Here is a 25,240-nt window from a genome sequence, read left to right as displayed (position 1 = left end):
TATATGATATATTAAATAACATTATAATGTGAAAAGAGTATATATATATATATATATATATATATTATTTGGTTAGAGAAAATTGAAAAATTGGAATCAATCCTTACCATAATAATATAAATAATTATAATAAAATTTGTATAGAAACTCGAATAACTCGACACGAATTTCTTAAACTCAACTCAACTTAACTTGAAAAATTTTCAAGTTAAGTTCGAGTTATAAAATACAATTTGTCAACTCGAATAACTCAATTTTTTTACTCGACTTGACTCGATCGAATGCTCACCCCTAATAGTAAGCATGCTATGGTTTGAAGTTCTTTATTTTCCCAACACAACCAAAATATTAGAAATAATCTTCTAAACATTCAAATATAAAGGAATGAATAAAAATGAACCTGATATCAATGTAATGTGAATTATGATGCACTTTTATTCCATGTGGGATTTAGATCCCAAAATCCATTTAACGTTCTGGACCATTCAAGGATCAATGGACAAAATGGCAAAGATGTGACTGCAGAAGTTTGTTTCAAGATGTTCTAAAATCTGAGGATTTAACAAGAAATTTGACAAAAAGTAAACATTCATAAGAGAAAAAGATTCAGATAACAGCACTCTAAAACATCATCAATAAACATGTAATGGATTTTAAGAATCTACCAGAGGAGAAACTGGAGATACTCCATTCAGCATTTCACTTGCACTCCAGTATTTGACAGCCAGTTTCTTTCTTTATAATGCTGCATTTTATCTGTTCCCCCCCCCCCAAAGAAACAAAGGGGGTTTTAATCAGACAATATGAATTATCGTACCAATAATAACTTGCATAATTCAGATCCTGTTTTGGATCACGATATACGGGTTCCCCACTTTCCACTACTTGTCTTGTGTCCTTTAATCAAAAGGACACATTTACAGTAAGTCCTTGAATCACATCTCAGCTCATCAAACTGGAGAATTTCTTAGTGTTTGGTTCCTCAGATTCCAAATTAGTCACTAAAAACATCATCGTCGGCTTCCTTGGCGATAGTTTTACTAAATTCAGCATCTAAGTTTTTCTTCAAACCAGCATTATTGCCTCTATCAATCCTATCCAGCTTCCCATAAGCATTATCTGCATAAGAATAATCACTCTCATAATATTCGACCCTATTTTTCTCACTTCCCTTGTTTCCCTTCGTGGTATAAAATTCATCCTCTTCATCACTGCTGCTCCTGAAATTTTTACTATAATTTGATGCTCTGAAATCGTGATCTTTCTCAGCATCAGATTCTAGCATTGCATTGTCAAGGTCACCCAACATACTTTCTATCTCAGAATCTTCTTCTGCTATTGCTTGCCTATAACTACCTCCAGTGTTTCTCCTTACACCTGCATTGCTGTTCCACCTTCCAACCTTATCTTGCTTCCTTTTTTGTACCATAGATCTCTTGATCTCAAAAACTTCTTCAGAATCGTTGTCATCATCACTTTCGACCTCACTCACATCACCAGCATTAACCTGATCCAATTCAGCAGCATCCGCAAAATTCTCTTCATATTCATCATCACTACCAGCAGTCTTCTTGTTTCCACGTGTATCTTTCCAACCCCTTGACCCTCTAACCTCATCATCAGAGTAATCATTTCCAAGGTTATCAAATCTCCCAGGCCTTCCACCAAATTCTTGTCTATTCAAGTATCTAATTCTCCCAATCTCTTCCTTTTCTTCTTCTTCCCCTTCAGCCCATTCTCGATCAGCTGCATCCTCAATCTCAGCTATGAATCTATCTAGCTCCTCCTGGTCGCTCTCTGCAGGAGCTTCTTCACGTGCCAAAAAGGTTGTCTTAGGTTCTGCCGTAGGTGACTGGTCACCACGAAAGACATATGGGCTGCCTTCCTTCTCATCAATTGCATTGAAGAATGTCGAAGCAACTCTCTGAATACTGGCCATTGCGACTGGATCTTCAGGGTTAAGACCTTTCCGCCGAAGTTCTTGTTCTATCTTCTTTATGTTTAGCTTCTGAGCTTCAAGAGCTTGTTCAAATCTGGCCTTAAACAATGCCTGCATTTATGGTAAGGAATATATAATTAAACACCTTTTCCCGTATAGAAAGCCTACTCCAGATACAATACTGATGCAAATGATAGTGTACTAAGGACCATAGCAAACCATTTACCTTCCTTTTAGTAAGGGTATTGATGGGAATCAGATTTTTCGGTTGGCGATAGTTTCTTCCACGGAACATGATAATTGTTTTTACATTATGTATGTTAATGACAATTCCACCGCTCAGTCTTGCAAGCATGGTTGCCATTTCCTTGATCTTTTCTTTGGGTAAGTTATCACAACAGACTTGCACTGTCTCATGAAACTTCCAATGGAGATGCATATTTTGGACAACACCTCCAAAGACCCCACGGACTCCGACCGGAACATAATTTTTGTTTCTGAATCCTATCTTCTTAAATGCTTGAAGCTGCTCAGGGGTGAATAGCTCTGGATCATGCACAGAAGGCGGCAGCTCTGGCAGCTCATACTTCTTGAGTTTTTGTAATAGTAATGCCACTTTCTTCTTAGCCTGTGTTGGTTATACAAATCATATGTTGATCAAACTATATTCAGAAAGCCAAAAATAGACAAACCGAGCAAACTATCATAACTCGGAACTCATTTTTTACAGCTAAAATTTGCCAGTTTTCAACAGCAAAGCACCATTCTTACTCTAGTAACAATAAAAATAACACGATAGAACACTCAAACTCTCTGTCTGAATGATTGTTTAACCTCAAAAAAGAGTTAAAACATTAAAACTTCCTTTACATTAAATCAATTACGATATGCTACAGGCAAGCATCAAACAAACAAATCAAAGCAAGAAATAGTTCATTTGTTCATTGTCAGTTATCAATGGCACAATAACTTACCCTTTTAAGGTTGTAAATAAGCCTCTCTTCATCAGTCATAAGCTTCTTCTTAATTTTCTTAGCCCTCCGGATTTCTCTAGCTGTCTTACCAGACTCTTTCTGCATTCGTCTTTCAACCTTGCTTCGCATACTCCTCCCTCTTGAAGTCGACATCATACGACAGCATCCATTAAAGGGATTAGTAAAGGAAGGAACTGATGCAAAATTATCTCCAAAACATCCATCTATTCGTATCAAATTGCTTGAGACTAGTGTGGGAGTAGTTTCCTTAAACGCCACAACATTCCTACATTTTCATTAAAATAAAATGCTCAAACGAATAAAAGTCCAAGTGAATGAGGAAAAAAAACTAATCAAATACTCAGTTCTAATGGAAATGGAAACTGAAGAACCAAGCTCTAATAGAGTAAAGGCTTGATTGACGGGAGCTAAAAAAGCAAAAAAGAAAAACGATTACCAGAGTTTGATTTTATCTCATAAAAAATAAAAGGATAAGCGAACCTGTGGGAATTTGATTGCAACAGAGAAGACAGAATCTTCAAGCAATGTTTTTGAAGATTCCTAGCAGCAAACATTTAATCCGTCAATAAAAGGCCTCTTGTTTTTGTTCTTCACTGCTTCGATTCCATGGTATTTCGGCGAAAAAGAATGGTTAATGGTGAGGAGTTTCCAGGGTTTGGGGTTTCTCTTTTGGGTAAACTATATTTTAGTCTATAAACTTTGACCTTATTTATTTTCTTCACCAAACTTTAAAAACATCTGATTTTACTTCAATTTTTGGGATAATTTATGTAAAAAGTCTATGAAACTTTCCTTATAAACTTAGAATTTTAGACTTATTTGATTAATTTTACTGGAATGGTTTTTTCATATTTAAATTATGACAAGGTCGAGAAAGAGAAGAAAAGTAATATATCTTGATTTTACGACGATCATACAATGAAAAATATAGATTGAACCAAGATAATATTAAGCTTTAGTTTGAGTTTTAATTTTATTTTGAGAAAAATAAAAATAGAGAAAAAAATAAATTAGTATCAATTATGTTGCAAACAGTGGCTAACAATAGCAAATAACGATAGAGAAGAATGCTAGTCAATTGTCATAAAAAAGTGAAATATTAGGTCAAGTTCATAAATAAAATTACCCAAAATGTATCTTTTTTTTATTTTCATTACACAACTAAGAATTAGACGACAAAAAATAAAATTCGGAAGCTAAGCGATAAAATTGAAAGCTTTTAAAAGTTATTGATCAAAATAGAACACGATAAAACTTAAGTGACTGAACGAGAGGAGCAACAATTAATATATTGTTGGATATAATCTCGATAATCCCCTTTACGACGTGGTTTATTGACCGAGTATATTTTTTATAGATTAAATATAGAGAAAAATACATAAATGATAATTTATAAGGCGTTTTTTTATTGAATTTTTTAACTATTAAAAATTATAAAATAATTTTTTATCTATAAGATACTATTTTATTGACTATTAAAAATTACAAAATAGTTATATGACTATCTATATGTTCCAAACTCATCATTTTTCGTTAAAAAAATAATGCTCATCTGAGCTGGAAGTTAACCTGTTTACTGAGATATGATAAACTCTGATTCCAAAATCGTTTGAGTTGTATTTTGTAGATTGACTCTTCGTTTACATTATGTCTTCGAGTCAATGCTTAAAATATTATGTCGTTGAACCAGTACTTGAAAACAACAATGGTGCCAATAGATATCATTAAAATATAATTTTATCATATCTCGGTCAACATGTTAACGTTCAGCTAAAATAGTTGTCAATTTTTAACAGAAAAAGACGAGTTTGGAATATATAAATAGTCAGGTGATCATTTTGTAACTTTTCATAGTTAATAGGTTTAACAAAACAATAACCTATAGTCAGGGGATCATTTTATAACTTTTAATAGTTGAGAGAGAAAACAAAGTAACGTCCTATAATCAGAGGACCATTTGTATATTTTACCCTTAAATATACTATAAGAATAATTGTCAATATAAAGTTATTTTAAAATTATTATTTAATACAATAATTAGTGTTCCATGTTAAGATGAATTTTTTTTCCAGAAAACAATGTATTGAGATGAGATATTTCCCAACCATAGAGTTCAAGATTATGGAAAAGGCTCAAAATTCACCTCCCATTCCCTAGAGAAAGAAAGAACTTCAAAGATCAACAAATCCTTTAATCACTGAAGTAATAAAACATACTCATATCAAATATGGTTCAACATGTAAAAAAATCATGTAAAACAATTAAATATACTCGTGTCAAACACGTATTCGAATTGAACCCGAACACCCGTGTACAAGTGTGCAAATTCTAGAGAAGAAACCAGAAGCAAAGGCGTTTGGATGCACCTTATACACATTGACATTTCCATCACAGCAACCTTTAAACCCCATGAGTTTGTTGATCCATCTTAAGGATTCTAAAATTCATGCAATCAATATGTAAAGCTAACAGACACATAGGATACCACACAGCTTTCTGTCATATACAAGTTATAACTGATTAGCTTGTGTTATTTCTAATATCCCAGACTAGTTACCTTATTGAACTCCCCTAAATATCAGTTAACGTTATCTTCGAAAACGAACTTGTGTCTTCGAGAGATTCAGTAACACTGGTTAAAGCATAAGAAGAAACTTCTAGGTCGGTCTTCCTTGGTCGCTTTCGTAGTTTCCGCTACATCATATCTTGCAGCCATCAATGAACTTGTACCGGGAGACTCAGGTGGCAATACAGCATTCGCCGAAGTTGTTCTCTTAGGAGGCATCACAGGCTCTGGTGGTGAAATGGTCGAGAGATAGTGTAATAACATTTGTATGATCTGGCTGAAATTGGGGCGAGTATTCGGATCTTCTTGCCAACATGATGTCACAATTGACGCCAAATCTTCTGGAAGGTCCTTGGCACTAGGCCTCACATTCTGAAACTACATAGTTAAAACTTAAACCACAATGACAATATCAGAGCTCCTTAGTTTCACTAGAATAACATAATTGTATATGAGTTTATTCTTGGCGAAAATGAAATTTTTACAGGTTTCAATATGCATGCTACTCTAGCATCATGACTCAAATGTATATGAGAAGGTATAACTACTCGGGGTTCAACAGTGGTCGGTAAAATTCTCATCCATAATATACTAGCTTAAGGGTGTTAATCATGGTGCATGGAATCCTACAAAAAAGGCAGGACGATGGGTTGCGGATATTTGAAATGCGTCAGGAGAGCTTCTCAAAGGCAGGCCGACAAGAATATACACAAGAAATCATCGATCTGAAAAATTACTGCAATAAAAAGGCTTAAAATCATTACCTTAAAAGCAGCTGCATATGCTGCTTGTAAATTTGACATGCCTTCAAAAGGCAACTTGTTATGGATGAGTTCCCACAAAACAATAGCAAAGCTGTAGGCATCCACCTTATGATTGTAATGCTTCTTCTCTCCTTGCCTTAACGTGACTGTGCTATAAAGCTGTTTACATATGTAAAGGCTTCGGCATCTCAAACATCGGAGAAAACCCAAAATCATGAGGGGAGAAAAAACAATTAAAAGTTTTAAAGATATCACTGCATTACTTCAGCAGTCATCATTTCGGTTAATGACTCTTCCCTAGCTAAACCGAAATCTGCTAGCTTAACTGTTTTCTGGTCCTCGGTTAAGATCAAGTTCTCTGCATTAGAAAAGAATTTATCAGGATCATGCAAACCTATAAGAGGTGACCACACAATATTGCATAAAGTTCATTAAAGACTGTTACTACTTTCATTTATTTCCAGATAAATTGTTATTGAAAGCATAAATAACTAATTCAATTCATCTAACAGCTCCAAACTGCCCAATGAAAGCATTGGTCAAAAGAGCCAGGATGTCAATAAGCAATATTATGCAAAACCCCAAAATGTCAAATGATCAATGCACCAATAGTTCCGGATATTCGTCTTACATTTTTAGTCACAAATTTATCAATATACTTTCGGTCTGCACACCGGTATTCAAGTAAAAAGAATCCATTTTAACCAAGATGAATATCCAGAACAAATTATCCATCTTTAGGCATAAACTTGAGTAATTATCAGTGGCCCCAGGAGCTGAATTTTAACAAAGACACAGAAGAACAACTCATCAGCAGTAAATTCTTTATGTTAGATAACATATATTGCAACACGCCGTTGGTTATTGTGGATTCCATTTGCCTTTTTTATGAGTAGGATTACAGTAATATTAGGGGGGGGGGGGAAGCTATAATATAAACACCAAATCTTAGGGATATAAAAAGACAAAATGCAATTATATTATACATGTAAGTTTCCAACCTTTTCTAAGAATGCTACTAATTCAGGCTTATTAACACACTATGTTAGGAAAATAAACCGAGTACAAGTAATTTCCCTATAGTCAGATTAGTGAGAATACGAAATAAAAGTGGAAAAATAATACCCGAAATTGATAACGGAGTTCAGCCAATTGTGCTTACGTCTCCGGACTGCTGCAGATCTTTTACTAAGAGAGAAAATTTACAGGTGTTTACAAAACACTCACTACTCACAAGAAAACTCTCTAGTATTGGGAGAAAGAAATGATTTTGGATGATTTTGAAGCTAAATGGGTAAGGGTATTTATAGTAGAAACTTAGGGACTAATCTTTGAAAATACCCTAAAGTGCAATGACTAAAGTGAATTTACGCATTCCTATTTTCAACAAACATCTACCAAAATTTACCAAACTTTGAAAAACATTTTTCAAAGAAACATTACCAACTTTGAAAAACATTTTCCAAAGTTGGTTGCCAAACTTTGAAACTTTAACAATCTCCCACTTGAATACTGATTTTAATATGTCTTCACACCTCGATCAATGCAACAACATGTCTGGCCTTGTTATTCTAGCATGCCACTGAAGCTGAACATGTGCTTTGTCCTGGAATGAAAAGACGGATTCCTTGCTAGATGGATAGCACTTTGACTGTCGCAATACAAGACATTGTTTTCTTGTTTCTTGCCTAACTCTTCCAAAAACTTTGGAGCTAAACCATCTCCTTGCTAGCTTCCGTAACAGCGACATATTCTGCTTCAGTTGTGGAGAGAGCAATTATCTTCTGTAGTTGAGAAACCCAACTCACTGCGGTTCCTCCTAGAGTATAGACATACCCAGTAGTGCTCCTTCTGATGTCAACATTTCCGGCTAAGTCAGCATCTACATAGCCTGTCAGTATCGTATCTCCACCTTTGAAACAAAGTGCTTTGTTTGTGGTACCCCGCAGATATCTGAGGATCCATTTGACTGCTTCCCAGTGTACCTTGCCCGGATTATTCATGTACCTACTAACAGCTCCCACTGCTTGAGCAATATCTGGTCTGGTACAAACCATGGCATACATCAAACTTCCAATTGCTGAGGCGTACGGCACCTTCACCATGTGTGCACGTTCTTCCTCCGTCTTTGGTGATTGTTCTTTGGAGAGTCTGAAATGAACACCTAAAGGTGTACTTACTGGTTCAACATCTTGCATGTTGAACCTGAAGAGTACTTTGTTGATGTACTCAGCCTGTGATAATATCAAAGTCCCTAACTTTGTGTCTCTCTTGATCCTCATCCCAAGAATCTGCTTTGCAGCGCCCAGATCATTCATAGCAAACTGCTTTGACAATTTTTGCTTCAAGTTTATAATCTCTTGCATGTCTGAGCCTGCAACGAGCATGTCATCAACATACAACAATAAAATAATGAAGCTATTGTCGAACCTCTTGATGTAGCAACAATGATCTGCTTGGCATCTGGTAAAACCACTGCTACTCATGAAAACTATCGAACTTCTTGTACCACTGTCTAGGAGCTTGTTTTAAACCATACAAGCTCTTCTTCAACCTACATACCAGGTTTTTCTTGTCTGCCTCTATGAAGCCTTCTGGCTGCCTCATATAGATTTCTTCCTCCAAATCACCATGAAGGAAAGCTGTCTTTACATCTAACTGCTCAAGATGTAAATTCTCTGCAGCTACAATTTTCAACACCAGTCTGATTGTAGATAGCTTCACGACTGGAGAGAAAATTTCATTATAATCAATACCTTCTTTTTGTTGAAAACCTTTGACAACCAATCTTGCTTTATAGCGTTTGCTCCCATCGTGCTCTTCTTTGATCCTGTAAATCCACTTGTTATGGAGCGTTTTCTTGCCTGGTGGTAATTCAGCTAATTCCCATGTCTGATTTGACATAAGCGAGTCCATCTCATCTTTCATGGAAGACTCCCACTTGACTGAATCCTCCACTTGCATTGCTTCATCATAGCACTCTGGTTCACCATTGTCAGTCAGCAACAAATAGTGCAAAGAAGGCGAATATCGTTGGGTTGGTTTTAGGAATTCTGGAGGAACGTCTCAGTTCTGGTGTGTGTGGTTCTTCTTGAACTGCTTCAGGATTGATCTGAACATCATTTCCAGAAATCTCCTCGAACTCAGCAAATTCCTTTGTTTCAGCTTCGGTATTACTTGATTCTGCGGTTGACCTATCTTTGTACATCACATTATCATTGAAAATAACGTCTCTGCTTCTGATGATCTTTCGATTTTCGTAGTCCCAAAACCGGTAACCAAACTCATCACCACCGTAACCAACAAAGACGCATTTGTTGGACTTGGCATCAAGTTTACTTCTTTCAGCAGAGTTTATGTGTACATAAGAAAACAACCAAACACCTTAAGTGTGAAGGTTTATTTCTTTCTTGCTCCAAGCTTCCTCTGGTATTCCGCCATCTAAAGGAACTGAGGGCCCCACGGTTGATCAGGTAAGTTGCAGTGTTGATAGCTTCAGCCCATAGAAATTTGGGCAATCCGGCATGTATCCTCATGCTTTTGGCACGTTCATTCAGAGTTCTGTTCATGCGCTCTACTACGCCATTCTGCTGCGGTGTTATGGGAACTGTTGTCTCCATCTTGATCCCATTGTTTGCACATAAATCTCTGAAACTACTGTCTCTGTACTCTTTTCCATTGTCAGACCTCAACCGCTTGACTTTCAAACTAGTCTCATTTTCCACCATGGCCTTCCATTTTCTGAAGGTATCAAAGACTTCTGATTCTTCTTCAGAAAATAAACCCACACCTTCCTTGTTGAATCATCGATGAAGGTGACATAATATAGTGAGCCTGCAAGATGGAACAGGGGATGGTCCCCATACATCAGTATGAACCAATTCTAACCTTTCTGCCTTGGAGTCTTGCCAATCTTTGTAAAACTGACTTTCTTTTGTTTTCCAAAGATGCAATCCTCGCATAGTCTGACATCTACATTCTTTAGATCCGGCAGCTTCCCTTTTGACAGAAGTATCTTAATTCCTTTCTTGCTCATATGGCCGAGCCTTTGGTGTCATAGGTTTGATTTTCCATCAGCATCTGCTACTGCAATGATATTCTCTAAATTTGAGGTTACATAGAGAGTATCGGTCTTCTTACCACGAGCAATGACGAGTGCTCCTTTGGTAATCTTCCATTCACAGCCTGAAAAAGTTGTACTATATCCTTCTCCATCAAGCTGTCCAACAGAAATCAGATTTCTTTTGAGGCCAGGAATATGTCTCACTCCTGTCAGCTTCCAGGTGGTATGGTTTGGCAGCTTTAGTCGGATGTCTCCTTTTCCGACGATCTTCAAGGTTTCATCATCAGCTAGATGAACCTTCCCAAAATCACCACTGACATAGTTCTCCATGATTTCTCGGCATGGGGTGGAGTGGAAAGATGCCCCTGAATCCAAGATCCATGATTCATCGGACTTGACGCTTAAAATCATGGCATCACCTGTCTCCTCCGTCATGTTGGCAGATTCCTGTGCACCGGTATTTTTCTTCGGTGCTCGGCAATCTCTTTTGAAGTGACCCTTCTTGCCGCAATTATAACAGGTAAAATCTTTATTTCCTGTTCTTGATTTGCCCCTTCTGGATTTGATCTGCCACGATTTGAATTTCTTTCTGAAGTCCTCCCTCTAGACTCCGTGTGCAAGGCTGAGGAGGTTGATGCTTCACCCGATTCTCTTCGTCGAATTTCTTCACTCAATACAGATCCCGAATATCGTCGAATTTAATTTGCTGTTTCCCGACGAACTGCTGACTGCTGTAACAGTAGCATTCCAACTGTCTGGTAGAGATTATAAGAGAATTAAAGCTCGAACTTCATCATCGAACTCAATTTCCACTGAACTCAACTGGGTTGTGATTGTGTTGAGTTCATTTAGGTGTTGTGCCACCGATGCCCCTTCCCCATCCGCAATTGAATAATCGCCTCATCAATGAACTTTGTTTGAGGCCGATGGCTTCTCGTACATACTGGAGAGAGCCGCCATAAGACCGTGGTCTTTTCCTTTGCTATGTTAAAAGCAACATTGCGGGATAACGTCAGTCGGATAACTCCGAGGGCTTGTCTGTCGAGAAGAGCCCAATCTTCATCCTTCATGCCCTCTGGTTGCTTTCCTGAGAGAGATTGATATAAATTTTTCTGGTACAAAAAATCTTCAATCTGCATCTTCCAAAAGCCAAAGTCCGCACCATCGAACTTTTCAATTTTCACCTTCCCTTCGTCTGCAGCCATTGCTCCCACTCGAATCTGGCTTCGTTTGGATCGTTTCTGACAATTATTGCGAATCACCGTGTATTAGAACACCACCGTTGACAAACTCGTATCGCAGACCGAATTTCACTATTCAAAAAATTCACTATTCACGTGAATAGTAATGAATAGTAACCTCGCAGAAAATTTGACAAAATTCACAACCAAAAGCTCTGATACCAGTTGTTAGGAAAATAAACCGAGTACAAGTAATTTCCATATAGTCAGATTAGTGAGAATACGAAATAAAAGCAGAAAAATAATACCCGAAATTGATAACGGAGTTCAGCCAATTGTGCTTACGTCTCCGGACTGCTGCAGATCTTTTACTAAGAGAGAAAATTTATAGGTGTTTACAAAACACTCACTACTCACAAGAAAACTCTCTAGTATTGGGAGAAAGAAATGATTTTGGATATTTTGAAGCTAAATGGGTAAGGGTATTTATAGTAGAAACTTAGGGACTAATCTTTGAAAATACCCTAAAGTGCAATGACTAAAGTGAATTTACCCATTCCTATTTTCGACAAACATCTACCAAAATTTTACCAAACTTTGAAAAACATTTTTCAAAGAAACATTTACCAAACTTTGAAAAAACATTTTCCAAAGTTGGTTACCAAACTTTGAAACTTTTAACACACTAGTCATACCAGGTTTCAGGTCCCGGTGAATGATCCCATGGGAGTGTAAGCATTCCATTGCACGAGCGATATCAAGTGCGAAGCCAATCGCTACACGTGTGTCCAAGCACTTTGGCCGCAAACTCAGAAGGAATTTACGCAATGTCGCACCTAATAAGAGCTCAGTTACTATGACCATCATAGGCTCCTTGCAAGCTCCAATAAAATGAAAACAAATGAAATCTCTGCTAAGATATGAGCCTATTTCCACTAGTTATAACCTAAAATGTCATGATTAGCCGATATTCATTATCGATACCAACAATATCCACAAAAGAAACATAATTCAGCAACTAGAAACTAGTGGCATATATGATGATTAAAAAAAACCTTAACTAGATTTTTATGTTGAACTCTGGATAACATTGCAACCAGGGATTTAAATAACGTTCACGGTCACGTTTTCAGTCGCGTCGCGTTTATCGCGGTTGCGGACATAACGGATGCGATCGCGGTCACGTCGCGGTCGTGAATTTTTTTAAAATTCGCACAATTTATCCTAAAATATAATAATTAAACTTGATGACCCATTTTTCCATCATACATTTTAAGGTAACAACATATGCTTCTAACTTATAAACGGTAACAAGTTTACCACATTTTTTTAATTGAATTCTTAATCTAATTTAAAATCCAAGATCCATACACCAAAAAATAGCATCAAAACCAAATTATAAACGGTCCATTGCTTTAACAACCCAAAAATTTAAATACCCAAATTGAACCCCGGGCCCAAATCATTTCCTTGACCTAGACTAAGCCTTTGTCTTCTTCTCCACGACAACACTCCAACAATCCTCATCAGCAAACACATGCAGAGAGCACCAAAACAAAAGAAAAATTAGAAAATCCCAAAAGCAATGCAAATTAGAGCTTCAAAAAATGGAGGAAAGTGACAGTACATACCATCTTCAACAAGTGAAGAAGAAGATGAATGAGCATAAAACGAAGACTCATTTGCTTATCGACCAACTCTCAGCCATTGGTAAGAGGCTCACTCACTTTCTCTGGCGTTGCTTGCTTTTTTCTCTCTTTAATATTTGTTCTATTTTGATGATGAGAGCAAGCTATGGCAGTGGGTTTCTTTTATGTGAAAACTTGTGGATAACGGGAATAGAGTCCCGTTATCGACGTTATTTTCCGTTAGATGCTAAATTGTGGCCGCGAAAGACTGTTATTGTTGTGATTCCGCCACCCACCACAATTTTTCCGATTAGCAGTTTCGGACGGCGACGCTACCGCGAAATAGCGGGCGCTATTGCGGTTGCGCTCCGCTTTTTGATTCCCTGATTGCAACTTCCCTTGCAAACCTGCCTTCTCTCCTTGCAATCTCTTCAGGGGTTTCCCCTTTTCTAACAACTTTGATAGCAACATTCTGGTTCCTGTACCTAAATGCATCAAATGGATTAAAATACATGAGATAACTACTATACAATAATAGGCACCAATAATCAAATATATCCAGCCTACAAAATAATTACACATTTAGTGTTTTTGAAGGATGGGATTCATTAAAAAACATAAGCTTTATGTTCTTCACAATTGATCAAAAGGTCAAACTGGATGAAGTAGAATCCAAAGAAAAAATGACTTACCTTCCCTCATATACTTTAGCATGAGCACCTTCACCAATCTTAGGACCAACAAAAAGCTGCTGAGGATCAATCAACCACTTAGCATCTAAATTGAACTCTTGAGTTGCAAAAAATTCATTTGAAGACCCTATTATTAGAAATCACCCTTTTTTTAAAACAAGAATTGAACAAACAAAACCATCCCAACAACAAGGGCTGCCTTTGCCTACATTAAAGAACCCAAAGTCTGATTTTTTACTTTTTTTTCCCAGTTTTAAAATAGCAAAACCATCCTAACAATCAGGGATTGCAGATCCAAAAATCCATCAAGAACTGCCCTTTAACGGGAGGCAAGGAATAAAGTCCCACATGTTCTTAGCAGACAACCCGCAACAAACATAAATTTAATACAATAAAGTTTATACTATAGATAAAAAGAAATACATAAACCCAGAGAGGGAACAGAGAAATAGAAAAAACCCTTCAGCAAACAATCAAGCACTGACACAAAAAATAATTTTAAAGACACAAATAAGTTTTTTTAATGGGAAGTTAGCTGAGTAAGCCAAAAAAAAATAGTTAAGGTAAAGGAATTTAAAAGAAGAAATATTGTGGGGACTAGGAGAGTTAATGCTGGATGAGAGAACTGGCCGCTGGCTATTGAGAAGAGACAGAGACAAGTATTTAATAGCTGAAGGTTATGCAAGTGCATTGAAAGCTGTTCTATACAATTTTCCTTTGATTTCCTTGACTATTTTTTTTGCAAGTCTTGCCTTAAACAACACTGATTTTTATTGTTCATTCTTGGATTTTCCATTTCTATAAACAGTGGTTTCTTTGCAAGAAAATAGTTTATACAGATCATAAACCCAAACATTGAAAAAGAAGATTTCACTTTGCTTATAATGTTCACGAGATTCTGATGAGAAAGACTATAATAATTCCTGATTAAATTAGAAATTTAATATTATTTGGGGTAAAATACACAAATCATCCCTCAACTATAGGATACTACTTTGTTGAGTCTGACTATTAAAAGTTATAAAATGGTCATCCAACTATATAGAGTTGTTTTGTTGAGTCACTCTACTATTAATAGTTATAAAATAGTCACTCGACTATTCATTATGCCCCAAATCCATTGATAAATTAAAGGTTGTCTAAGCTGAACGTTAACATGCTGACTGAGATATGATAGTCGTTTGAGATTATGAAAACATATTTTATCATATCTTAGTCAGTAGGTTAACGTCCAGCTCAAACTGTTGTCAATTTTTTAACAGAAGATGATGAGTTTGAAAACATAATGAGTAGTGGAGTGACCATTTTGTAACTTTTGATAGTCGAGGGAATCAACAAATCAACTCCCTATAGTAGGTGTATCATTTTGTAATTTTTAATAATCGGGAGACTCAATACAACAACACCCTATACTCAGGGGACCATTGTTGTACTTTACCCTATTATTTAAGGGAAGAAGGAATTTAGATTTTCGATGTTTAGTTTTTTTCTTCAGAATTATGTTAACTATCAAGTGGGAATAATAATTATCTTCTTAAACATTGTTTAATTAATGGTTACGTGTGTATTTAATATGCAGAATTTATACATGTCAACATTATATATCAAGAAAAAATGAGATATCATCGAATTTTTTTTATAAAAAGTTATATTAGATAAAATTTAAAACTTAAATGTCAACGAAAATCCTATATAAATATTAATATAAATCGGTTTTTAATATGTTAAAGTAATTATTGAATCTTAAATAATAATAATTTAGACGCAACATGTGCCCGTGGATAGAGATAGTGTACCTCCATGCACTATCTCTCTCTTGGTAGGGTTAGATTCTTTGGAGTTTTATATAATTTCAAAATTTTGAGGGTGAGAGAGTTTTATATAATATGATCATCATATCGAATGGTGGTCATCTTTATTAGAAATCGATGGTCAGTTAACAGATCAACTTGTTCTTTTCGTTCTGATTTTGAGGTCCTCTATTAAGATGGCCGAATGGTCGACATATTTTGGGGTGTCGAAAAAGAAGTAGTTTTAGAGTTTGGTGGTAATCGGTTTATAGTGTTATCTCAATTACAGGTGTGATTGCTGGTATATAAGTGCATTGTTGATTCTTCGTTATGTTGTTTATGAGTGGTGGTTGCGACAAGTGTTGAAGCTTGTTCCATATTTAATCTATTTGGTTTTTTTGGATCGTTAGTTTGTATTTTGTTGCAAGTTTTGGTTTGTTTGAATTGTATCTACTCTTTTCCTTTATTTGAGATTAGAGAGGTTTTTAATAAGACTTACAATTTGGATTAGTCTTGTTAGATATTATTAAAATTATTTTGCCGAAAAAAAACTAGAGAAATTGTTACTGTCTGTTTAATAATTAATATATATATATATGATAATATTTTTATAATCATTAATATTTGATTTATTAATAAATTAATTCAGATAAATTATTATAAAAGTTCATTAAGGTAGAGGCATATTCAGAAATATTTTTCAGGGTGAGCACATATGTATTAATAATAGAATTTTTTTACATGGAGTAAACACCAATAAAATTTTAGGATAGATACCATCAGAAAAATAAACAACAAATATAAAAAAAATTCGAATTCAAAGTGGGCACGTGCCCACCCTGAAATATACATGCATCCACCACTCCTAACTTAATTTGCTTTGTTCATAATGTAAAAAACTTAAATCTTAAATATTATTTAAGGATTTAAAATTTCATTACGTTAGCTTAATTTATGATTAATGTTTTATAATATAGATGCAGTTGCGGAACTAGACAGGGGCTAGTAGAAGCTTTGGTGCATGCCAATTAATTTTTTTTAAAGTTAATTAATACTAAAAAAATATATATTTTTAGAAAATAAATAAAATAAATTTTACGGTGATCCCCTCATGAAAAAGTTATATTTCTAAGAAATAAAAAAAATATTTTGACCCACTTAATAACTTTCTAGTTCCGTCCATATATAGATGCATGGATTTATAAATTTATTCTTGTCTATTGTTTATATTTCTATACTTGAATTAAACCCAGAAGAAAAATGTGTCTTTGTTGAAGTAATAACTTCATTAACAAATATGGATCAACATTAAAGCCTTGAATACTAAAGCACCTATTCTATTTTGTAGTATTTGTTATATATATATAGTAATTGTGGGAGTACTTTTGGTAACGTTTTCGTTTTTGGTTTGAGTTTGCTTCTGTTTTGGAATTGGGCCTGGGACATGTTTCAATGCGGAACTATTTTCGATGTGAACATCTATATTTTTTTTTACGGACGTTTGGTTAAAAGAATGTAAAATTTAAAACTTTTGTTAGAGCATATCTGGATCTTTAATACACTATGAAAATAATAACAAAAAAAGTTGTTAAAATGTAGCCTAACATTACATAATGTGGATGTATACTATGCTTGAGAACAACCTTTACTTATCAAAAGCACATTGTGAGCAATGTTAATCTCAACGACGCTTGTATGTACAAGGCTTCAACTCTGCCACTCAATTTCTCTCTCATTTGAGCTTTAGTTTATGGTTTAGGGTTTATAGTTTAAGGTTGATATTCTGACTTCGTCTAAGCTATGTTATTCTAATTTGAGGGTTGGTATACATGTTAACCAGAAAAAAGAAAGATTACCTTCAATGCCGAGGCAAATCCCATCTCACAAACAGCTTTAGAAAACATATTTGGGTGTGCCCCCCCCCCCCCCCCATTTTTTTGGGATCAAATCTGCTTTTTACCTGCTATCAAAAGCCAGCCACCATGAAGAACCATGATAAGCGGGTACTGATGAAAGCAGCTTTAGAAAACATATTTGGGTGTGCCCCCCCCCCCCCCCATTTTTTTTGGGATCAAATCTGCTTTTTACCTGCTATCAAAAGCCAGCCACCATGAAGAACCATGATAAGCGGGTACTGATGAAAGGCATTAAGAACTGTAGATGCTTCTTGAAGGTAACTAGCATAGTTAGTCCCCATCGACGAAAGGCAAAAGACAGCAACGTCTACTGATGAAGAATGAAGTAATGTCTGACAAAAAATTCAGGGATGCCATCAAACATAAGTACATTCAGGCATGGAAAACATTTGAGGCCACAAAAAATCAAGCATCAAAGTTGGAGTCATGCAACGTTTTGCATGTGCTATTATAATAGATGCATTTTATTTATTTCATTTGCATATCATATGATTTAATGTTGCATATTGCATTTTTTTTATCCACCCTACATCCATTGTCTTACTTCCTACAATAGACTACTTGATAACAATCAAGAAGTTCAGGCAATCATAACAATTCCGCAACCAAAAATGTATCATGAGCTATCTGCTAGTTGTTTTTCTATCTTTTCAAAAGGGAATCAAAATCAGTATTTTCTAGTATGACATCCTACAAAAATTAGTTTCGAATTTGGTAATTGATAGTATCATGCAGACAATAGTATTCTGTACAGATGCTAATAACTGATAGTATATGCAACATTACCAACAGATGGATCAAATTTATGTAATAGCCCTCAGTGATAACATCAAGGAATCTAACAATGATCATAACAAAGGATGAAAAAGAAGATTGCATTTGACATATCACAAGTCATTACTGAAGGATCGTTCGAGACAAGATCGAACGAGAAAACTTTATTCTTCACATTTTCTGCGAGCCGTTCATCAACTGAAACAAAATTCAGTTGGATGACAATCACGTAAGAGCCAAAACAAGATATAACAGATCTTGTTAAACATTTATCGTGAATATGTGTTCAGAGTTAACATCAGAATACAAAATGATTCAATGTGAAGATTCTGCAAGCTGCCTAAAAAGTTTGGAAGTTAAAGAATTCAATTTCACAAGTAAATTGTTATCACTAGAAAACATAAAAAGGACATAAAATTGAACAAACCTAAAATTACAAACTGATATTTAAATAAATTAAACAACACGTATGAATGAAATTGAAACAATTGTAAAATGTAAAGCTAAAATTAATATAAAAATAGACTAAATTGCATTCATTTACAAAGTTGGTCAACAAAAGTTTACAGGGTTTGAAGATTATGATGTAATTTATAGGGTTTGATATGGAGTTATGATGTGATTTATATTGGAGTAAATTGAATTCATTTACAAAGTTGGTGAACAAATGTTTATAGGGTTTGAAGATTATGATATAATTTATAGGGTTTGAAATGGAGTTTATGATGTGATTTATATTGGAGTAAATTACAAAAAAAGAAATAATTGCGTCAATTTCGGATAAAAATATAATTTGAAGGACTAAATTGAACAAACATAAAATTACAAAACTGAAATTTAAATAAAGTAAATAACACACATGGATCAAATTGAAACAAATATAAAATGTAAAGTTGGAATTAATATCAAAATGAACTAAATTGCATTCATTTGAAAAGTTGGTGACAAAAATTTACGAGGTTTAGAGATAATGATATAATTTATAGAGTTTAAAATGAAGATGATGATGTGATTTATAGGGTTTGGAGTAAATTAAAAAAATAAAAATAATCATAGGCCAATTTCGAGTAAATATTACATTACATACCGAAACGTAAATAAATTAAAAACATACAATGATCAAACTGAAACAACTGTAAAATGTAAAGCTAAAATTAATATCAAAATGGGAAAAATTGAATTCATTTGAAAATTTAATTAACAAAAGTTTATAGGGTTTGGAGGTTATGAATTTATGATATAATTTATATGGTTTGGAGTAAATTACAAAAAATAGAAATAACTATGAGCCAATTTCAAATAAAAATATGTTTTTAGGACTAATAAATACAAGATACATACATTAATAAATATAAATTATGCATACATACATGATACATACATACATACATACATACATACATATCATACATTCGATTAAACATATATATATATACATGTATCATACATACATGATACATGCATTAATAAATTATATATACATATCATACATACATACATACTATTAATGATATATACATATCATACATACATACATCTATGCATGCGTGCTTTAATAAATTATATATACATACATATCACACATACATGATACATGCATTAATAAATTATACATGCATGCATATTACATATCATACACACATATCTTAATTAAATTTATTGTCAAATTATCATAATTAATAATCTGTTTTAAATTGTGAAGAATTATTTTTATAAATTTTATCAAACACAAATTATTAATTCAATAGAACTTTCGAATATATTTATATTTTATAATTTATAAATATAAAAATTAAATATATCAATCTAATGATCATAGTTAATCATGTACCTTAAATATTGATTTTTTTTTTTGGTTAATGCAGAGACTTCAAACATTAACTTGAATCAACAAGATCCTTTTGAAGGATGGATAAGAGTTCCACCGAGGGTTCCAAGATATCAATTCCACCAATGGAGCTTCCACGACTCAGTGCAGCCAACCTATTTGCCGTAACGTTTTGTTCACGACGGATATGCCGAACATTTATCGTCCATTCTTGATCCCGGAGTTCTGAGAAAGAAGCTACAAAGGTGTTGTCCACTAGAGCTTCAGATGACTTGTTGCAGATCTTATTAGCATCAAAGTTATCAGTTTCCAATTCGACATACTGAAATCTAATCTCAAGCATGAGATAGGATATCGTGAATAGTCCATTGCTCCACAACAAGAACTGAACATTTACCCAGACTCCGAGTAAACCCGAAAATCCATTCACCCTCTGAATTGCATAATAAACCACCAAAAGATGCCATGCTATCATTCGTTCTCACTGCGCCATTATCGGGTCGCCTCCACACCAAAGGAACAGCAAGCAGAGCTTGTTTCAGATCTGTTGCATATGCGTTTGCAGTTTCAAACTCTTCTACCAGCCGCATACAACGCAAGACAAAATCCTCTTTTTGCACAAAATCAGGATCAAATAGCAACCTGCATCTATTTTTCCAAAGTTGCCACCAAATAATCGCAAAAAGAACTGCCCATGCTATTCACGCAGGAAACCATACCTGAATTTTTTTAAGGTTCTGCATGAACCAGACCTCATACAACAAGAAGAGAAATTCAACCAACTTATCAGCTTGGACCACCCTTGTCCAGACAGAATCGGCCAGTCTACAACAACACAAGACATGATCAACATCCTCCGAACCCCGGTTACAGATTTGGCACCCATCCATGGTCGACATGTGGCGCCTGGATCTTTCAACATTTGTGAGCAAGCGTTCTTGGACTGCTAACCATAAGAAGGTTTTCACCTTTTGTGGAACCTTAAGTTTCCAAATTATTTTCCAATTTATCTCAATTCCTCATGCTGGAAGAATGACTTCTAAGCCGACTTGGTTGTGAACTGTTTATCGAGTTCACATCGCCAACTAGGTACATCGTTTCCCGTGTGCACTTGAGGAGGTTTCACCACCGCAATACACTGAATAATATGCTCATGAAGCATGGCCGATAACATTCCCCAGTCTCAGTCGCCAGATGGAAGCACCATCTCACAAACATTAGTTGGATTCGGTGAACCGAGTGTTTTATAGGCAAATACAAGAGATTTTCGGCTTCCAACCAATGATCGAACCAAAAATCAGTACCTTTTCCATCCCTAATGTTCCATGAAATGCTCTCATTAAAATCATTCCAAATGCAATGCAACACTTTCCAAAGTCGAGAACCGTTTGAATGGTTTAAAGTGAAAGGCAATGGATGCTCCCACTTATAATTCGACCTCATGGCTTGAACCCAAATTTTTTCTGTCCGTGTAACCAATTGAAACCTCACCTTCATAAAAAAACACCTTATTCTGCCAAAATAAATTTCTCAATCCCATACCCCCCAAATCGATAGGTTTTTGCATGGTTTCCCAACGCGCAAGAGATATGCCACCATTTCCTTGGTTCGAACCCCAAACAAATCTTCTAATTATTTTCTCCATCTCTTCACACAATCCTTTAGGAAGCCAAGTGGATTGCATAACATTCATCGGAATAGTCTGAAGAACTGCCTTTGCTAGTGTTATCTGACCGGCCAATGAAAGCGTTTTCGCCGCCCATCCTGAGAGGTGCTGATTCAATCTTTCGAAGTCAAGAGTAAGTAGCCTTAATGACCCTATTATGTACAAAGGAAAACCAAGGTACCTCCTCAAGTCTGAGACCTACTCAAAACTGAAACCTCTAGTCATAGCATTTCGACACAGAATCCATCAAGAACCTCATTAATCGTACCTAGCTGGTTCATATAAGCCTCCGCAAACAAAACTAAATCATCAGCGAAAAATAGATGGGACAAACCAGGTCTATTGCATGAAAGACAGATCTGTTTCCAATCTCTCACGTTAATTATCCCCTCAATCGACTGAGATAACCACTCCATGCACAAGACAAAAAAGATACGATGATAAAGGGTCTCCCTGAAGGATCCTTCTCGTAGGTCTAAAAGAATCCGTTAATTCTCCATTCCAAAGTACCTTAGTCGAAACCGATCTAACACATGTCATTATTCGATTAACAATTTTATCAGGCAAGCCAACTGCATTAAGAGTATCCTCAATGTAATCACATTCCTGTCTGTCATACGCTTTCTCAAGATCTACTTTAATGGTCATCCAACTCTTCTCACCTGATTTCTTCGACATCGAGTGAAGAATTATTTTTGTCACAGTCTAATATCATAAATTACAAGTAAGGTTCATAACATGTCAGGTAATATCAATTATTTACCAGGTTAATATCGGGTTCGGGTTTATATCAAGTTGAACGTAGGTTGTGTTCAGTTATCACATTATCATGTTCAATTCGGGTTCAGGTTATTCTTAGGCCGAGTTCAGATCCAAAATTATCATGTCCAACTCTGGTTTAGGTTAACACCAGTTTGAACTCGAATTGATTTCAGATCATCACTATCTCAAATCACAATTTCAATCAATTTTCCAAGTTGAGTTAGTTATTTACCTCCATAATTGAAAACCATGAAAATAAATTGGAGAATAGTTAATATTTTAAAGCTTACCATACCAAACAATTCTGGGTCTTCATTGAAATAGTCCAGTGCTTCTTTACCTCTAAGATAACAATAGAAAAAGAAGCTTAATTTGAATTACAAAGCAACTAAGCTGCTGAAATTCTACTATTAGTTTTTATTTTGATTAAATTATAAATTCTACTAAGCAGCTAAGCTTAATTTGAAGTAGTTAAGATTTATTTTGATTAAATTATACTATTAGTTTTTCCTTGTGTAAATTATAAATCTAATCCTATATTTTAATTTAATTATTTTTAATTTCTATACTTCTGAAATTTTAAAATTCTATTTGTCATCTTAACCATATTATCTATGGTCAAATTCTACTATTGGTTTTATATTCTGCTTGTTAAACCATAAATATGTGCTAATTGCTAGATTACATACTGATTTTGAACTACAGCAAAACTGTTTTACAACGACCTTTTTAGCGGCGTTTTGAGAGCAAACGCCATTAAATTTAAACATATAGCGGCGTTTACATTCCAAACGCTAAAAAATGGTAACTTTAGCGGCATTTTTATTCAAAACTCAGCGACAGAGTTGTAGTTTAGCGGCGTTTGTATAAAAATGTCGTAATTGGGTAATCTATAGTGGTTTTTTTAAAAAAACGCCGCAATAGAGTTGTACTTTAGCGGCGTTTTTATACAAAAGCCACAATAGGTTCATCCATAGTGGCGTTTCTCAATAAACGCCATGACAAGGTATTACTTTAGCGGCGTTTGTATAAAAATGCCGCAATAGGTTTCAACTATAGTGGCATTTTTTCAACAAACGCCTAAAAAGACTATTAGTGGTATTTGTATAAAAATGTCGTAATAGGGTTCATCTATAGTGGCATTTTTCAACAAATGTCGCAAAAATGTGTACTTTAGTGGCGTTTTTAAAGAAACGTTGCTATGGACTCATACTATAGTGATGTTTTAAAGATAATCGCCGCAAAAACGCGTACTTTAGTGGATTTTTTTGGAGAAACGCTGTAATAGGATGAATATATGCCAAAGTCTTCCCTGATCCCTAAATTCATTTCCACATCTTTATAACTTATTCTTCCTCATTCTGGTATACAACATCTTCTCCAACTCAGCGCCTGATCACCATCGTCGCTCCTCCGATCACCGTCGTTTCTCCTCAAGGCTCAATATTCAGGTGCTCTTTTAGTGTTGTGTTTCCTTAATCTAACCCTCTTTCCCCCATTCATTCAGTGTTATATAAAATCAACTGAGTTTCCTTTGTAATACTTGAATGCGAGTTTTCTAATGTTGTCTCTGTATCCCTCGCTAAATTGATGCTGTAATTTTTTATTTGGATTGGGTTTCTATCTATATTTATGAAAGTTTGAGCATTTCGTTCCTTCCATAATCCCTATATTATTGCCGAGAACAGAGCTCCCCATGAAATACCTTCGATACCTATTTTCTTAGAGAAACATTTTACCTACATTTGAAATCTCTTGCCTCAAACTGGGTATCCATTCGGTTTACTTATACTTCCTCCCAAATTGATTTAGCAATTGAACATTTCCTTAAGATGTGTTCAATGGTTTTGAATTCACTCTGAAAAATGCTACAATTTGGGTTATGTGTCATTTATTTTTTCTCTCTTATTTCATTTGTGTTTAATCTATTGAGGAAGCTTAATCACACAAACATTATAATTCTTTTTGTGGTTTCAATTCTCCAAATCCATTTAATCTTCTCCCTTTGCTGATCCACCGAAACTTTATTTATGATATCTCTGAAAGTTGACTTGCAGTGAAAGCTTCATCCTTAGAGAATCCCCAATTAATATCATCATCTTCTTCCCGTTGTCTTGCCAAACTTAATGAAATGTTATCTGATTGAATATGATGAGGGTTAGTTGAAATGTGTTTAATTTGTAACTGGGTTAAGTTTGTTAGGCATTTTTTAAAAAACAAATATGAGCTAATTGATTGAATATAATGAGGGTTAGTTGAAATGAATTGCATTTGATAGGCATATTATTTGCATTCATGATGTAGTGTATGTGAGGATGTTTAGGCAGGTTGTGTGCATGATTCTCATCATACATATTTTGATGGTACTTGATAGTTTTGAAGGTGATCAGTTAATGTAGTTGAACTGTTTGGATGTTGTAGATTTTACCACTGTTTTCAGCCATTTGTTTGCTTGTGACTTTTTCCTGAATTTTGATTGTACTACTATTTTAATTATGAATTTTTCCTAAAATCTCAAAAGATTACGTGCCAATGCCTGATCACGGATGGAGAATATAGCTATTTTGTATTTTAACTAATGATTTAAGAGGACTAGTCCTCTTTCATGAATTGAAAATTCTAGGAATTGAAGTTGAATTAGTTGTTATTGCCCTCAAAACTGTGGTATTGCACTAC

The 25,240-nt window shown here is 34.9% G+C and overlaps 2 protein-coding genes across 2 annotated transcripts; both read right to left on the bottom strand.

The window, feature by feature from the left end:
* Positions 1-771: 771 nt before the first annotated feature.
* On the bottom strand, positions 772-3,568 carry LOC120138543 (CRM-domain containing factor CFM9, mitochondrial-like). The gene is made up of 4 exons (XM_039154005.1): positions 3,415-3,568; positions 2,914-3,199; positions 2,166-2,567; positions 772-2,050 (listed from the first exon to the last, which is right to left on the bottom strand). Exons 1-4 carry the CDS (start codon positions 3,486-3,488, stop codon positions 995-997), a joined length of 1,818 nt encoding a protein of 605 aa, XP_039009936.1. The 5' UTR covers positions 3,489-3,568; the 3' UTR covers positions 772-994.
* Positions 3,569-5,202: 1,634 nt separating this feature from the next.
* LOC120138571 (serine/threonine-protein kinase STY13-like) lies at positions 5,203-17,815 on the bottom strand. The gene is made up of 8 exons (XM_039154027.1): positions 17,707-17,815; positions 13,829-13,967; positions 13,531-13,621; positions 12,564-12,605; positions 12,204-12,399; positions 6,520-6,622; positions 6,265-6,442; positions 5,203-5,872 (listed from the first exon to the last, which is right to left on the bottom strand). The coding sequence occupies exons 1-8, from the start codon at positions 17,813-17,815 to the stop codon at positions 5,558-5,560; spliced, it is 1,173 nt and encodes a 390-aa protein (XP_039009958.1). The 3' UTR covers positions 5,203-5,557.
* Between the last annotated feature and the right edge of the window lie 7,425 nt (positions 17,816-25,240).

The sequence above is a fragment of the Hibiscus syriacus genome, unplaced genomic scaffold (assembly GCF_006381635.1).
Source record: "Hibiscus syriacus cultivar Baekdansim isolate YM2019G1 unplaced genomic scaffold, ASM638163v2 tig00110694_pilon, whole genome shotgun sequence".
In the NCBI taxonomy this organism is placed as follows: Eukaryota; Viridiplantae; Streptophyta; class Magnoliopsida; order Malvales; family Malvaceae; genus Hibiscus; species Hibiscus syriacus.
The sequence above is the reverse complement of the archived record's forward strand: the minus strand, read 5'-3'. Positions and strand labels throughout refer to the sequence as shown.

Excerpts from the sequence above, each read along its gene's own strand:
- LOC120138543 (XM_039154005.1), bottom strand. The coding sequence starts at position 3,488 with ATGTTTGCTGCTAGGAATCTTCAAAAACATTGCTTGAAGATTCTGTCT. Across the intron at positions 3,200-3,414 it reads TTGCAATCAAATTCCCACAG|GAATGTTGTGGCGTTTAAGG; the intron begins GTTCGCTTATCC and ends ATGAAAATGTAG. Across the intron at positions 2,568-2,913 it reads TTATTTACAACCTTAAAAGG|GCTAAGAAGAAAGTGGCATT; the intron begins GTAAGTTATTGT and ends TAACCAACACAG.
- LOC120138571 (XM_039154027.1), bottom strand. The coding sequence starts at position 17,815 with ATGGGGACTAACTATGCTAGTTACCTTCAAGAAGCATCTACAGTTCTT. Across the intron at positions 13,968-17,706 it reads TGGCTGGCTTTTGATAGCAG|TTCTAATAATAGGGTCTTCA; the intron begins GTAAAAAGCAGA and ends AAAAAGGGTGAT. Across the intron at positions 6,443-6,519 it reads ATGACTGCTGAAGTAATGCA|CCTTTACATATGTAAACAGC; the intron begins GTGATATCTTTA and ends GAGATGCCGAAG.